The sequence below is a fragment of the Hemitrygon akajei genome, chromosome 7 (assembly GCF_048418815.1).
Source record: "Hemitrygon akajei chromosome 7, sHemAka1.3, whole genome shotgun sequence".
In the NCBI taxonomy this organism is placed as follows: Eukaryota; Metazoa; Chordata; class Chondrichthyes; order Myliobatiformes; family Dasyatidae; genus Hemitrygon; species Hemitrygon akajei.
This window is the reverse complement of record NC_133130.1, coordinates 72702724-72718602: the sequence shown is the minus strand read 5'-3', so window position 1 is coordinate 72718602 and position 15879 is coordinate 72702724. Positions and strand designations below refer to the sequence as shown.

Genomic DNA, 15879 nt, shown 5'->3' with positions numbered 1-15879 from the left:
AGAGAGTTCAGAGAAGGGTGACTAGACTCATTCCAGATCTGCAGTGTATGAGCAATGAAGAAAGACTGAAAGAATTAAATATGTTTAGCCTAAGTAGACATAGAATGACAAGAGACACAATAGAAGTGTTCAAGATCATTACAGGTATAAGTAAAGTGAATGCCAGCTGCTACTTCAAAATTAATCCATCAATGAGGACACAAGGGCTGTAGGTGGAGAGACTGGTTAAAGGGAGATTTCAGACTAACATCAGGAAGCATTTCTTTACACAGACAGTTGTGGACACATGGAACAAGCTACGTACCTAGTTGTGTGTTTGAGAGTAGTACCTCCGAGACTTCCAAATCTAAACTCGATAGCTATTTCAGCACATTATGTGAATTTGAATTTGGCAAGTTTTGATGGGCTGGACAGCATGTTCTTGTCAAAAACTCTCTAATCTACTCAAGGCAAATGCAGTTACAGAGAAAAATGCAAACCTCACGATGACAGTACCCGAGGTGAAGATCACAATAAATAAGATAGCAGCTCCACTAGTTACACAACCATGACATCATCTTTTTAAATAATGTATTTTTTGATTGGCAGCATTGTGGAGGGAAAGTGCTTTGAGGGTGCTTATCAAATATTGACATTCTAGTTCAATTAATTGGAGGGGCAAACACTAAATATACAATCCATGGAAGTAAAATGCAGCCAATTTCACCTGACTATTCCTGCAATCTCATGTACAGTATTGATGCACCATCAATAACTCACTCTGAGACGTAAGAAGTGAGATATCGGCTTTTATTGACTGGAAGAATGAACAACACAACATCCTGGAGAATGAGGGCCGGCCTCAGGCCTCATTCGCCTTTATACAGGGGTTTGTGGGAGGAGCCACAGGAGCAGTCAGCAGGGGTCTGTTGGGAGCAAACCACTCTGGTATATGTAGTTCACCACAAGTATGTTGCTTTCAGATAAAATGGGTATTCATTTCCACTCTTCTACTTCTAAAGCGGGATGCCTCTTTATTTTATGAGGCAGCAAACAAACACTGGCGTATGTCAACACTCCAGCCATTCGCATAGTACCAAAACCCTGCTCTTGCTTTTTACTCTTTTCCATAGATGTTGCCTGGCCTGCAAAGTTCCTCCAGCATTTTGTGTGTGTTGCCCTGTTCTTGCTCCCTCAGCAAATTACAAAACAAAATCTGAAGCTCCCAAACTAAAATAAGCTTTCAAAAGTTCAAAGGTTTAGAGGTATGCATGCTAGCATAGAAAGAAAACGTTATTATGGGGAAAACTACTGCAGTTACAGGATCAGGGTTGGTGGCATTCATGATTAAGAATCCCACTGCTGCCAGTCAGTGGCTCAGAACAGTTAACTTCTTCCCAAAATAGAACACAGTGATTTAAAAATAATTGTATTCATGTGGACTTGTGTCCTAATGTCAGTGCTCCTCTACAAACCTCTGAGCTCCTCGCTCTTCTGATTCTCACTTCTTGCAAAACCTGATTTTAATCATTCTTTCCAGCTGTCTAAGCCCTGGAATTTTCCTTGATACTTCACTTCTCAATTTCCTTCTCCTTTAAGACACTCCTTAAAATCTTTTTTGGCACTTCTTTTGGGATTTTGTTTCAATGTCTCAACATGTGACTTGATCAGACTTTCGTAACACGCCTGTGAAATACTAGAACAGTTTTTCTACATTGAGGATGCTACATTGAAGATGTCGTTGGTATAATAGTCATGATGCTGATCACCTTTTTCCGAACTTTAGGAAACTTGTATGGAAAAAGTGAAGTGTTATAGTTAGATTATTTTCTGAACAACAGAAGCTAAGTCATAATATCCATTTGAGTTACAGTTCAAAGTACATTTATTATTGAAGTATGTACAGTATACTAAATAGAATCTTTTTACAGGCAGCCATAAAACAAAGAAATCCAATAGAGCCCATTTAAAAACAAGAGGCTGTCAAACACCCAGTGTGGGGGGAAAAAGAACAAATCATGCAAGTAATAAAAAGTAAAGTTCACAAAATTGAGTCCACAGCCATGAAGGCAGTTCATCGCTGCAGCCGGCCCAGGAGCCTGTTAGTTGCAGGCCACAGCTTCACTTCAGTACAGAAATGATAGACCTCCCCAAGCAGCAAGCTGAACACAGGCATGTCCCTCGCCTCTTACCCCTCACCCCACACAACCCAACCTTTTCAACCTGGCCCTGCCTATAAATCCAGCTAAACATAAGCTCATTCCTCGCTTCAGGCCCTGGCCCCACTGCTCCGCCACAACCACACAGCCCTTCTGAGACTCTAGTTCACCAGATCCCCTGAAGTGCCACAAAAATGCCAGGTTGCACAGATTTATGTTGCCATTTGAAGAAAATTATATTTTTAATGTCTGTATGTTGCAGAGAATGCATTCAAAACACTATCATTATCATAATAATGAAGGGCCTATTTTAAATTTTCAGCATCACTTTCTTCTTGGCCCTTGGGCTGACTACACTTTCCTTTGTAATTGAGCGGAGAGAAGGCTTAATGGACAGGGGCTGGGTTGCAGGTTTGTGCATTGTCATTTTTATCACAAATTAACATCCTGAGCAAACAATGATTTCTAATTATGTCACTTAGCAGATGACAATCACTTGGTGTAAAAGTCCTGGTGTAATTACCTCTGACAGGATCTGCAAATGTAATTATTTTTAACCAAGTAACCACAATGAAATCTTCTGAGCATCTCTCCCTCCACTTCGCATGTGGTTCCCATGAAGCAGACAACCACACTGTGAGGGCTGTGTTTTTATGCCACTTACAAACTATTGAAAAAGTCTGACACTTTACTAACACTGTACAGGAGTCTAGGTCACATGCAATAGAGCCAATACATTTTTAATAGAAGGTGAATTAAATCCCAATTGAGAAGTACAATCAATACACACAAAATGCTGGTGGAACACAGCAGGCCGGGCAGCATCTATGGGAAGAAGCACTGTCGACGTTTTGGGCCGAGACCCTTCATCAGGACTGAAACATTGACAGTGCTTTCTCCTGTCGATGCTGCCTGGCCTACTGCATTCCACCAGCATTTTGTGTGTGTTGCTTGAATTTCCAGCATCTGCAGATTTCTTCGTGAAAAATCCAATGTTATGTTGTAAGCTAAAGAAACATTGGTTTCCTTCTCCTCTGTATATCCTGATATAGGCAGTTCTGCTAGCACTGTTAACCACACAGTTTCACCTAGTTTTAGTCCCAATAATTTAGTAAATTGGATTGTTCTTTGTTAGGTTAATTTGGAACATTGAATGTAGTTACAATTATTCAATTAAGATTGGGATTCAATACACAAAATGGAATGAATTTGATTGTTCTCCAGAGCCAACATTCATGGATGAAGTGTACTTCAAGTGGTTAATATCAATATCCATTTCGACAATACTGCTGTAAGCCACTCTCACTCATTGGGCAATGAAGACTCCACATTAAAGTTTTGTATATTACGAAGTGGAGTGTTAATCTAGTCATCTATCTTGATTATGCCTAACCAGTTGAGTTCCTCCATCACTTTCTGAGTGTCATCCTGGATTTCCAGCATCTACATAACCTCTGGTGTTTATGAATGCTAAACTCTGTTGAAATACATTTGTTGGCTGTAACCATAGATAGCATGGTCATTTAATTGATTTTTAAAATAATTCAGCATTATCTTGAAAAAAATTAAATTGTAACTTTGATTAAACAGATGGCTGTATAACCCATTCCGTACTGTCTGTCCATCCCTGGTCTTGATAGGGTGGATATGGTGGGATGTCTCCTCTTGTTTAAGAATCTAAAACTAGGAGTCAATGTTTTAAAAATAGAAGAGACACGAGATTGTAGATGCTGGAATCTGGAGCAACAGAAACTGCTGGAGAAATTCAGCAGGTTGAGCAGCATCTGTGGGAGGAAAGGAATTTTGCCAGCACCCTGGGGAGAGACTCTACATCAGGCTCATTTAACACAGAACCCTTTATCTCAGTGTTGTGCGTTATTCTGAACTCTTCTTCAAAGTGCGAGGAGAGTTGTCTTTGATAGGAACAGGGGAGAAAAAGATAGTGAACAGAAGTTGGGGTTCGACAACAATTCCATAGTCGATGGGAATTCGAAGCTGAAATTGTAATAATCAGATCTGCCCTGATCCGAATAGCAAAGCAAGCTCAAGGGCCCGGCAGCTTACTCCTGTGCCGTAAACATTTGTTCACAATGAATCTATTCAGTTGTTTTCCTGCTCACAGTTCATTTCCTTTAACAACAAAGAAACACGAGTAAGGCAAATGAAGTACATGCAAGTAAACTTTACATTATTTTTGAAGCAGGTAATATGAATAAATTAAACATGTGTATTTGAGGATGCAGTGAGAATATACAGTACAGGTTGGGATAACGGATTATATTACTGGCTTAAGATAACAATTCAGTAATATTCTGCTTGCTATTAATATTTTGTGGGAACGAGCACTTATTTTGTACTTAAGTTATTTGTGTATATTTTCTCTTTTCTTTGTGCAGGTGTCCGTTCTCTTGAGGTAATATTGGCTCATACTATTTCCCAGCTGGTGACAATGACTGTTCAGATAATATTGTTACTCATCTTTACATTCCTCATATTCAAGGTCAGTCCTCTGCTTTCCTGCAAATTTTTCACGTAGGATATTATTGAAGCTACAGTTTTTCAAAATGAGTAGAAAGAAAATGTTCTGCTTGGCTGGATATTAGTCTCAGAGAGGCTTAAAATGTGGAGTTAAAATTATCCCACCACCCCCAGCCCCCACTAATGATTAATTACACACGGCGGTATCCTTCAGTAAATAATGACTTTAAAGGAGTGTGCAGATTATAAGTCTTATTGCCACACTACAAAGCAAGTGAGCGGAATAAATCAGTTTATGTACACACTGACATTTCCCCTCGCTCCAGGAAGGTAATTCCAATAGAACACCTGAGATTGGAAAGTGGAAGTGAAGGGAAATTTGGGCTGAATCTGCTTTCACTGTTCCATAGTCCCTTAAATTCATGTGACTATCTTATTTTCCCAATTCACCAGGCTTGCAAATTATTTTTAAACTGCATTAAAGCTACAAAACAAAGGGCAAGTATTTATCACTAAATTACCAGCAATGTAAAAATTCCTATATTTTAGTACAAATAGCTCTGTAAAGTTCTGCTGCTTTGTTCAGCCAGCTCATCATGTGATGAACTTTAAATGCTTAATTTTAAACATTCAAGCAGTAATTACAAATTGCATTATCAAGGAAGATATTAGCAAGACTGGGGTACTATCTTGCTAATATTTTCCCTGATCTTAAAATGTAAATTGGCAAATTGCAATTACCATCCCAACTTGTAATTATGCCTCTGTATATATCTCTTCAAATACAAAGGTGAAGGAAATGAGGTGAATAAAAACACTGTTTCCTTGTTTAACAAAATACACAGGTAAACAACTGATTTATTTTTTGTTCCTCTTGTTGTTGAAGATTCCCAATGAAGGATCCTTACCACTGGTGGTAATACTCATTTTACTGCAGGGCATCATTGGAATTTCACTGGGTCTTGTCATCTCAGCTGCATTTGATGATGAGCAATCAGCAACCCAGGTTGCACTGGGCATCTTCTATCCCGACATTGTACTTAGCGGTGAGTGTGTACTTTAGTTAAGTAGGATTTAATTAGAATGAGCTCACGAACTGCTGACATGTCGTAATTTAATGGAATCCTGAAGTTCAGCCAAACAATATAAGAGACTGCAATGAAGGTGGCAGGTCATCGTCCCTTTCACTCAAAGTAGCTTCCACCAAAGTACGACTTTCAAAAAGGATAGGGTGCACCTTATTTCAGTTCAGAAATCATCATTGCAGTCATTCCCGGGGCTCAGTGGCCTTGTCCACACAGCTTGTCGTCACCTTGTCCAAAATAAGACATTCGTCTCTTCCTGATAGTCTACATTATTTCCTGTTTTGTTTCTGGTATCCTCCATGTGTTGCTATTTTACTTTCCTGTTGTGTAACTCTTAAACAATTTCACCAGTCTTCTCAACATTTCCCGGGAAGTCTTTTCTTTTGCAGTTCTAATTAACTGTTAGCCAGACTGAGACTACACCAAATTTAACAGAGGTACATCGTGGAGTTCCTGCATTGCCTTTCAGCACTGTGTTCATAAAAACAATTCCACATGGATCAAAGATGGAACTTGTTTTTATTTAGCAACTCTGCATTTGACTCCTCTCACCCTTTAAGTAACAAGCTGTGATATTCACATTATGATACCAGAGTTAGATACATCTTCAGCTTGCAAGCAGATATTAAAATACCTCAATTGAGTGGCAACTCAGTGATATCACATTGTAATACAAGCCATTTTTTGGTATTTAATAACTAACTTACTTACATACATACATATTGATGTAACTTTTTCTGACATTCAAGGAACAAAGTCAATACATTTTTTAATACGACAACACCTGGCTTTGAAAATCTGCAAACACAGGGAAATCTGCAGATGCTGGAAATTCAAGCAACACACACAAAATGCTGGTGGAACGCAGCAGGTCAGGCAGCATCCATAGGGAGAAGTGCAGTCGACGTTTTGGGCCGAGACCCTTCGTCAGGACTAACTGAAAGGAAAGATAGTAAGAGATTTGAAAGTAGGAGGGGGAGGAGAAAATGCAAAATGATAGGAGAAGACCAGAGGGGGTGGGGTGAAGCTGAGAGCCAGAAAGGTGATTGGCAAAAGGGATACAGAGCTAGAGAAGGGAAAGGATCATGGGACGGGAGGCCTAGGGAGAAAGAAAGTCCCAGTAAAAATTCTGTTAGTTCCTTCTGGAGTATGTGTTCTCTGCACGTTGTGACACTGAGGATTTGGCACAGTGGCAGTGGATGTTTTTATTGGAGAATGGTAGCCTTGAGCTCTCGTCTGTATTGAAGACTTTAACAATATAATGAAAGTAGATGCTAAAGAATTGAGTATTGGCACAAGTTCCAAGTCGCAAGATGTGGAAATCTGATTATACAACTTGAAGTACAGTTTGTAAGGTAGTGCAAACTGTTTAAATGCCACAGTGTCTCGCTTTTGAGAAATAATGCAGAAGATGTGAGACCTCAGTGACTTGATGGATAAATGTGTCCCTTATTGCTCCTGTAAATCCATTGCTAAATTTTGAAGGCACTTTTCATGATATAAGTAATGTGGCAGCTGATTTGCTTGTAGTAAGCTTTCACAAACAGCAATGAACTGAATCCTCAAGACTTCGGTTTAAAGTTGGCTGAGAGGTTCATATTGGCAAGACCACACTGGAGATGCCTTTTATTTCAAAAATAGATTTTATTGGAAATAAACAAAGGAAGAAACTGTGCAAAAATGTATACAATACAAATACAATACTTTATTGTCAGCAAACAATTGATACTAGAGTGTACAATCATCACAGTGATATTTGTTTCTATGCTTCGCGCTCCCTAAAGTACAAATCAAAGTAAATATAATTAAAAATTAAATTATAAATCATAATTAGAAAATAGAAAAGGGAAAGTAAGGTAGTGCAAGTCAGGTCCAGATATTTGGAAGGTACGGCCCAGATCCGGGTCAGGATCTGTTCAGCAGTCTTATCACAGTTGGAAAGAAGCTGTTCCCAAATCTGACCGTACGTATCTTCATGCTCCTGAACCTTCTCCTGGAGGGAAGGGGGACAAAAAGTGTATGCAGTCATGGGTCAATATATTCAGCAGTGTAAACTTAATTTTTCAAAAGGGAGAAACAAACATAGCACCACTGGAGTTAGGGTGTGTGGACATCATGCTGCTTCTGGTGTCCCCGGACTGGGGGCTGGTGGCCTCTTTTGCCCCTGGTCTCCCGGAGTTGGGGGAAGCTGAATTTCCCCCTTGCCCAAGGGCAGTTAAGTGATTTAAGACAAAAGCTTTTAAATAATAATATTTCAGAAATTGTCATAAAACTTGTCACTAGCACAAAGGAGTTGTAGCGAATTGGAACATGGGAATCTTTGTATGTTGCACATCTACCTCTAAGCTAGTCACTATTTGTCCAGCTGGTGAACAGTAATTCTGTTATTTGTACTTTGACATCAACAACACTCTGAACTTGTTGCTAATACCACAGCATATACTTACTCAACACAATGGGTGGACACTTTAAATGTTAGAGTAGCTGAAGAGAAGGGAAGTTAGTCATAGCCTGCCACACATAATTAAATTATTTGCCTACAGCACAGCAGTTCTATGTGTGCAAGTATTTGTGAAAGTAAATAATAAAACCAAGTACACAAAGGAGTGGCTGGCAAGCTGTTTACACCATTTGGACATTACCTTTTGACTCGAGCAATGGTAAGTGACGTACAGCAGGATTCTAGTTCTGCGCAGAAAATTATTAGTAGGGAGTCCCTTGTATGGTTTCTCTTTGTGTTCCTTTCTTACCAGATTCTGTCATCTGCAGCCCTTTGTTGCCTCTTCCAGCCAGTGTTGCAATCTCCAGCCTTCCCTCTCTCACCTGCACGTCAATATCTGTGGAAAGTAGACTTGCAGACTGAGTAAGGATGAGCTAAAAATCTGAAAAGAACAGTCTCATTTGCTGAAAAGGGTAGATCTGACCAAATCAATGTAGCCTGTGTTATTATCACATCTAATGATTGTAACTGCTGAGAGAATTTATCAGACCCGTGAAGCAGAATGTGGGCTGGAGATAGAAAAAGTGAGGAACAAGGGAAGAGATGGAGAAGAGGATCCAGAGGTGGAATTTTGTATTGAATATTGTGTCTTCAAAGCATTAGCAAAGCTAGCTTGTCTCTCAGATCCATTCAGATCCATGTGCATTGATACAGACCCTACAGTAGGTTGAAATTCACGAGTCAGTTTGCATAATTGCAGGTCCCAAATGGATTAGGAAGATCATTCTCAGTTTCCCACTGTGGTCCGACTGGAGGGAGCACAACCTCTGTTCCTGACGCTAATCTTGATCCAGATATTTGGAATTGCTCTTGTATTGACTCTCTGTACTAAGCTGTTCTTGGGCTGTAATTCAGATGAGTGATCAGAGAATGCAATGGAGTAAGTAACTTCATACTTTCACCATGATGAGGACAAAAGGGAACAACATTTTTGGAGTGGGAGGGGAAAAATTCAGTTCTTGTGATCCAGGTGTGTACCAGCGATGTCAGAAGAACAAGGAAAGAGGTTCTGCTGAGGGAATTTGAACAGATAGAGACTAAATTAAAACACAGAAATAAAAAGTGAGTAACCTTTGGACTGCAAATTGGCACAGTGTTAATAAGATTATAGAGTAAAAAATGTGTGGTTCAAAGATCGGTGTGGGAGAAGTGGGTTTAAATTCAAGGGACCTCGGTACCATTATTGAAAAAGGAGGGAGCTGATTTGATGGGACAGGCCCCACCTGAACCAAGGTCAAGGGGTCCTGGTGAATTGCTTAACCAAGGCTGCAGATAAGACTTTAATCTAAATATCTTGGGGGGGGGGGTTCAACAGCTTGGAAAAGTATGGATAAAGCAAGTCAAATCACTTTTATTGTCATTTCGACCATAACTGCTGATACAGTACATAGTAAAAATGAGACAACGTTTTTCAGGACCATGGTGTTACATGACACAGTACAAAAACTAGACTGAACTACGTAAAAAAACCAACAACACAACAACTGCAGTAGACTACAGACCACAGACCTACCCAGGACTGCAAAAGGGAAAGGGAGGGCAGGTGAGATTATTGAACTCCCCAGGATAAAAACAAAATAAGATTTTTTAAAAATTTAGAAAGGGAAAAGAATTTACCTTCAGGCAACATGGAGACAACATTTGAAGAGAAGGATGGTGAATACAGACCTAATGGTGTTATATTTAAATGCACATCGTATACAAATAAAGCAAATGATCTTGTACCACAGTTAGAAACTGGTAGGTATGATGTGGACAACACAAGACTTGTGGCCAAAGGAAGATCACGGCTGGTAGCTTAACATCCAAGGGTACACATAGTATTGAAAGGACAGGCAGGTGAGCAGAGGGAGTAGCTATTGGTTAGAAAAAAATCATGAAATCAAATCCTTTGGGGGAGGGGAAGTGCCACATGATCAGATGTACGTAGAATTCTTGTGGGTAAACTGATCCTGATGGGAGGTGTATACTGTATTGGCTTCTAAACAGTAACCAGAATATGAGGTACAAATTACAACGGGAACTAGAAAAGACACATAAAAGGGCAATGTTTTCATGGTCATGGAGGATTTCGATATGCAGGTAAACTTTGAAAATTGGATTGGTGCTCGATCCCAACAGAAGGAATTTGGAGAATGCCTACGAGATGGCTTTTTAGAGTAGCTTGTGGTCAAGACCGCTAGGGAAAAGGCAATTCTGGATTGGATATTGTGTAATAAATAAGATTTGATTAAGGAGTTTAAGGTAAAGGAACTCCTAGAGGACAGTGATTATAATATCAGTTTGAGAGGGAGAAACAAAAATCATTTGTATTGGTATCACAGTTGAGTAAAGGAATCTACGGAGGTGTGCGAGAGAAGTTGATTAGGAGGGGACACGAGCAGAAATGATTGCCAGAACAGCAGTGGCTGGAGTATCTGGAAGGAACACTGAAGACATCAGATCATTTTATCCCAAAGAAAAAAGAAGAGGAGAATGAGGCAACCATGGCTGACAAGGGAAATCAAAGACAGTATAAAAGCAAAAGAGAGTGCATAAAAATATATCAAAAATTTGTTGGAAGCTGGAGGATTGGGAAGCTTTTTAAAAACCAACAGAAGGCAACTAAGAAGTATTAAGGAGAGAAAAGATGAAATATGAAGGAAAGCTACCTAAGAATATAAAAGAGGATACTAAAAAGTTTTTTACAGATTTATAAGGAATAAAAGAGGCAAGAGTGGATATTGGACTATTGGAAAATTATGCTGGAGAGTAGTAATGGGGGACAAAGAAATGGAGGATTAACTTAGTAAGTGTTTTGTGTCAGTCTTCATTATGGAAGACACCACAATATGCCAGAAATTCAAGTGTCAGGGGGCAGAAGTGAGTGAAGTTGCTATTACTAAGGAGAAGGTGCTTGGGAAGTTGAAAGGTCTGCATATGGTTAAGTCATCTGGACCAGATGGACAACACCCCAGAGTACTGAAAGAGGTAGCTGAAGAGACTGTGGCGGCATTAGTAATGGTCTTTCAAGAATCACTAGGTTCCAGAATGGTTCCAGAGAACTGGAAAATTAGAAATGCCACTCCACTCTTTGAGAAAGGCAAGAGGCAAAAGACAAGAAATTATAAGCTAATTAGCCTGGCTTCAGTGGTAGGTAAGATTTTCAAGTCAATTATTAAGTATGAGGCTTCAGTTACTTGAAAGCACATGATAAAATGGGCTGAAGGCTTCCTTGAGGGGAAATAACAGGCAGGATAGATAAAGGTGAGCCAATGGATGTTGGTTACTTGGATTTTCAGAAGGCTTTTGACAAGGTGCCACACATGAGGCTGCTAAACAGGATAAGAGCCCATGGTATTACAGGAAAGATACTAGCAAAGACAGAGATTGACAGAATGGGAGGAGGCAAAGAGTGGGAATAAAAGGGGATTTTTCTGGTTGGCTGCTGGTGACTAGTGGTGTTATACAGGAATCAGTATTGGGACTGCTTTTCACTTTTTATGTCAATGATCTGGATGACTGAATTGATAGCTTTGTGGAAACATTAGCAGACAATACAAAGCTAGATGGAGGAACAGGCAGTGTTGAGGAAGCAGGGTGTCTGCAGAAAGACGGACAGATGAGAAGAATGGGCAAAGGAGTGGCAGCTGGAATACATGTTTGGTCACGCACTTCAGTAGAAGGAATAAAGGTGTAGACTATTTTCTAATCAGAGAACAAATTCAGAAATCAGAGTTGCAAAGGGACTTGGGAGCCCTAGTGCAGGAAAGGATATTTCCAATAGTGGGAGAGTATATTGTACCAGAATGTGCAGCCTTAGAATGGAAGGACATCCCTTTAGAACAGAGATGAGGAGGAAGTTCTTTAGCCATTTGATGTGAATCTGTGGAGTTCATTGCCACAGACAGTTGTGGAGGCCAAATCGTTGGTTATATTTAAAGTGTAAGTTGATAAGTTCTTGATTAGTAAAGGTGTCAATGTTTACAGAGAGGGCAGGAGAATGGGGTTGAGAGAGAAAGTGTATCAGCCATGATCAAACGGCAGATCAGACTCGATAGGGCTAATGCTGCTTCTATGTCTTATAATTATCTGAATTTTGTTCAACAAGAAATTTGTGCAATATTATGCCCTATCATTGTAGTGACCGATCATCAAATGCTTTTTAGTGTGCCTATATTCCATCTTGCAAGAAAAATAAAAACCAGGACTCTAGTGTACTCAGTAGGGATCAGTCAGAACTCACATCACCAGGTTCAGGAACAGTTAGTACCCCTCAACCATCGAGCCCTTGAACTTGTCCCATCATTGAAATGTTCCCACAACCTATGGTCTTCCTTTCAAGGACTCTTCAACTCATGTTTTTAATATTTATTGCTTATTTATTTATTGCTATGTCTTACATTTTGTATTTGCACAGTTTGTTGTCTTTTGCACACTGGTTGAACACCCAAGTTGGTACAGTCTTTCATTGATAGTGTTATGGTTATAATGCTATAGATTTATTAATTATGTTTGCAAGAAAATGAAACTCTGGGTTGTATATGGTGACATATATGTACTTTGATAATAAATTCACTTTGAACATTGATATATTGTGCCTAAAGTACCACTGCAGCAACATACCAGAAATTATAACATCCAATTGCTTCATGTTGTTCCTGCAGTAACTCATGATATATCTTTTTCAATAAAACCAGCAAAGGAAAAGATACAGCACAGAGAGAAGCCCTTCAGCCCACTGTGCCTGTTTAGATTATTTGATGGATCCATTAAATCTAGCCCACAGTACTGCTTTTTCTTCAGTCTGTAGATTTATTTCCTTTTAGATGTTTATCCAGCAAGATAATCCAGATAATAACATGCTACATAGCAAAAAAAACCTTGTTATTTTCTCTTTCCCCATTGCACCCAAATGGCAGCTGAATTTCAGGAACATTGAATCCAAATCCTCTTTCCTTTTTCTTGTTTACAGGAATCATTTGGCCAATTGAAAGCATTCCATACCCACTAAGATGCATTAGTTTAATTTTGCCACAAACCTATGCGTCAGAAGCTCTTCGAGGTATACTTTACCGAGGTAAGGAACATGTTTTTTCTTAACTTACTGCTTCAGATTAGTTGAAAATAAATTTGCGCATCTGGAAACTAGTTTTCGTCGTTAAGAATGTTCAGATTTGCATTGTGATTATATTGAATACAAATATATTTTTGCATACTTTTAAATAAACATTTCTGTCTCCTTTAATTGATATTCTCCAGATTGCATCATATCAATGACCATGAAGGAGTTGGGCAAGAAATTAGTCCTCAGCTCTCACATTAAATGCATGATATATGACCACTGAATTCTGCTTCTGAAATTCAAATTAATTGAATTCAGTGAAATCCAGTTTCAGAATTAGACTACTATTATGTCACGTAATAAACTTTTGCCCGCCCATTAACCTGAGCAGAGGATGAACTTAATCTGTGTCTAGTTGTAATCTGTTGAATTGTGCAGTATCTCCCAAGGTTAGCATATTTCCCTAATCAGCAACAATTATCTCTCCTTCTCAAAAAGACGGTGGTTAATTCTCCTTCTCTGAATGGCCAGGCTTAAGTCTCCTTTCCTCACCAACTGGAATGAACTCCAGTTCATCCAGCATCCCAGCCATGCCCTCTTCTCACTGCTGCCATCAGGAAGGTGGTACAGGAGCCCCAGGACCCACATCACCCAGTTCAGGAACAGTTATTACCCCTCAACCATCGGGCTCTTGAACCCAGGGGCAACTTCACCCACACCACTGAACTCTTCCCACCACCTACGGACTCACTCTCAAGGACTCATCTCGTGTTCTCGATATTTATTAATATTATTTCTTTTCTCATTAGTATTTGCACAGTTTGTTGTCTTCTGCACACTGGTTGGCTGACCGTCCTGTTGTATGCGGTCTTTCATCGGTTCTATTGTGTTTCTTGTACTTGCTGTGAATGCCCACAAGAAAATGAATCTCAGGATTGTGTATGAGGACATGCTGCATATGTACTTTGATAGATAGATAGATACTTTATTCATCCCCATGGGGAAATTCAACTTTTTTCCAATGTCCCATACACTTGTTGTAGCAAAACTAATTACATACAATACTTAACTCAGTAAAAAAATATGATATGCATCTAAATCACTATCTCAAAAAGCATTAATAATAGCTTTTAAAAAGTTCTTAAGTCCTGGCGGTAGAATTGTAAAGCCTAATGGCATTGGGGAGTATTGACCTCTTCATCCTGTCTGAGGAGCATTGCATCGATAGTAACCTGTCGCTGAAACTGCTTCTCTGTCTCTGGATGGTGCTATGTAGAGGATGTTCAGAGTTTTCCATAATTGACCGTAGCCTACTCAGCGCCCTTCGCTCAGCTACCGATGTTAAACTCTCCAGTACTTTGCCCACGACAGAGAAATATCTAGGATGCCTCTAATAGAGATGGCAAATTTAAAGTGTGGATGTGCTTGATAATATCGGACGGTGAAGCAAACATATTCTGTGATGAGAAACTTAAAGCCTCTTGTGCACAGCTAGCATTTTAGATTGGCAGCACTTAATCAACAAAGCATCAAGTTATAAGTGTGCTTATTCTAATCAGGCTTGGTAAGACTCAGTAAATTTTTCAAGATCGTATGTGGTGTCATTAGTGTTGAAATATATTCCAAATAAACTCCAAGTAAACACTTCTGTCATTGCAAGCAAGAACGATGCTGATCACAAAGAAAATCAGAGAGGAAGTGAAGAAAGGCAAAGGAAGTATGTGAGAGAAGATAATTAGAATCCAAAAGGCTAGTGTTAGCATATAAATAGTAGGAGGGTAGTACATGGGGGAATGCAAGGACTAAATTGGGACTTGCACATGCATGCAGACTATTGGTAAAGTGCCAAATTAGTACTTTGCATCCGCCTGTACCAGGGAAGAGGGTGCTTCCAATGCAATTGTGAAGGAGGAGATTATACATGTATAACAGATATAATAACATTTACAAGCAAAAGTAGGTTGTATGTAAATCACCACAACAATTTTCAAGGAGAGCTGGAAGGAAATGTTAGACAACCCAGACCATAATCTTACAGGTGAAAGTTGTGGTGCCAGAGGATAGTCTTTGTTATTCATTCTCTAAATAGATTAAGAATAAACATGGATACTGCAGGTCAGTTTGCTTAACTTTAGAAATACTAATCTAGGGTAGGATGAATAGTAACCTGAAATAAAATGGATTAATCAACATGCATCTATTAAAGGTAAGTGGTGTTTAACTAATTTGAGAGGGTATTTTTATTAAGTAACATGGTTGACTGAATTACTTTCACCAGTGTGATGCACATGGACTTCCAGGGGACTTTTGATAAGCTGCCACGTTAACAAGCTTAGAAACAAAACTAAAGGACATTGACAACATATGAATGCAGTTGGTCTACTATCAATTTAAATGGTTGTTTTTTGGTCTGAAAGAAGATGAATTCTGGCATTTCACAGGATCAGTGTAGGAGTATTTTTTTTAATTTTGGATCTATATTAACTGTTTAAAATGGGGATGAAAGACATAATTTCTAAATACAAATCTGAGGTATTGGGAACTATGGGGAAAAATAGTGATGAGACGCAGCAAAATATGAACACAGAAATATGAATGTGATGAACTTAATAGAATAAAGGACATAAATGTAAT

At 39.2% G+C, this 15879-nt stretch overlaps 1 protein-coding gene across 3 annotated transcripts in view; it reads left to right on the top strand.

Annotated features, from left to right (window-relative positions):
* Window positions 1–15879, top strand: part of abch1 (ATP-binding cassette, sub-family H, member 1) — a 110806-nt gene that overhangs the window by 69853 nt on the left and 25074 nt on the right. For all 3 annotated transcript variants that reach the window (XM_073051216.1, XM_073051214.1, XM_073051215.1), the window contains exons 16-19: window positions 2461–2549; window positions 4535–4638; window positions 5503–5662; window positions 13156–13260. In XM_073051216.1, coding sequence (XP_072907317.1) covers window positions 2461–2549; window positions 4535–4638; window positions 5503–5662; window positions 13156–13260 — 458 coding nt within the window. The remainder of the gene's footprint in view (window positions 1–2460; window positions 2550–4534; window positions 4639–5502; window positions 5663–13155; window positions 13261–15879) is intronic.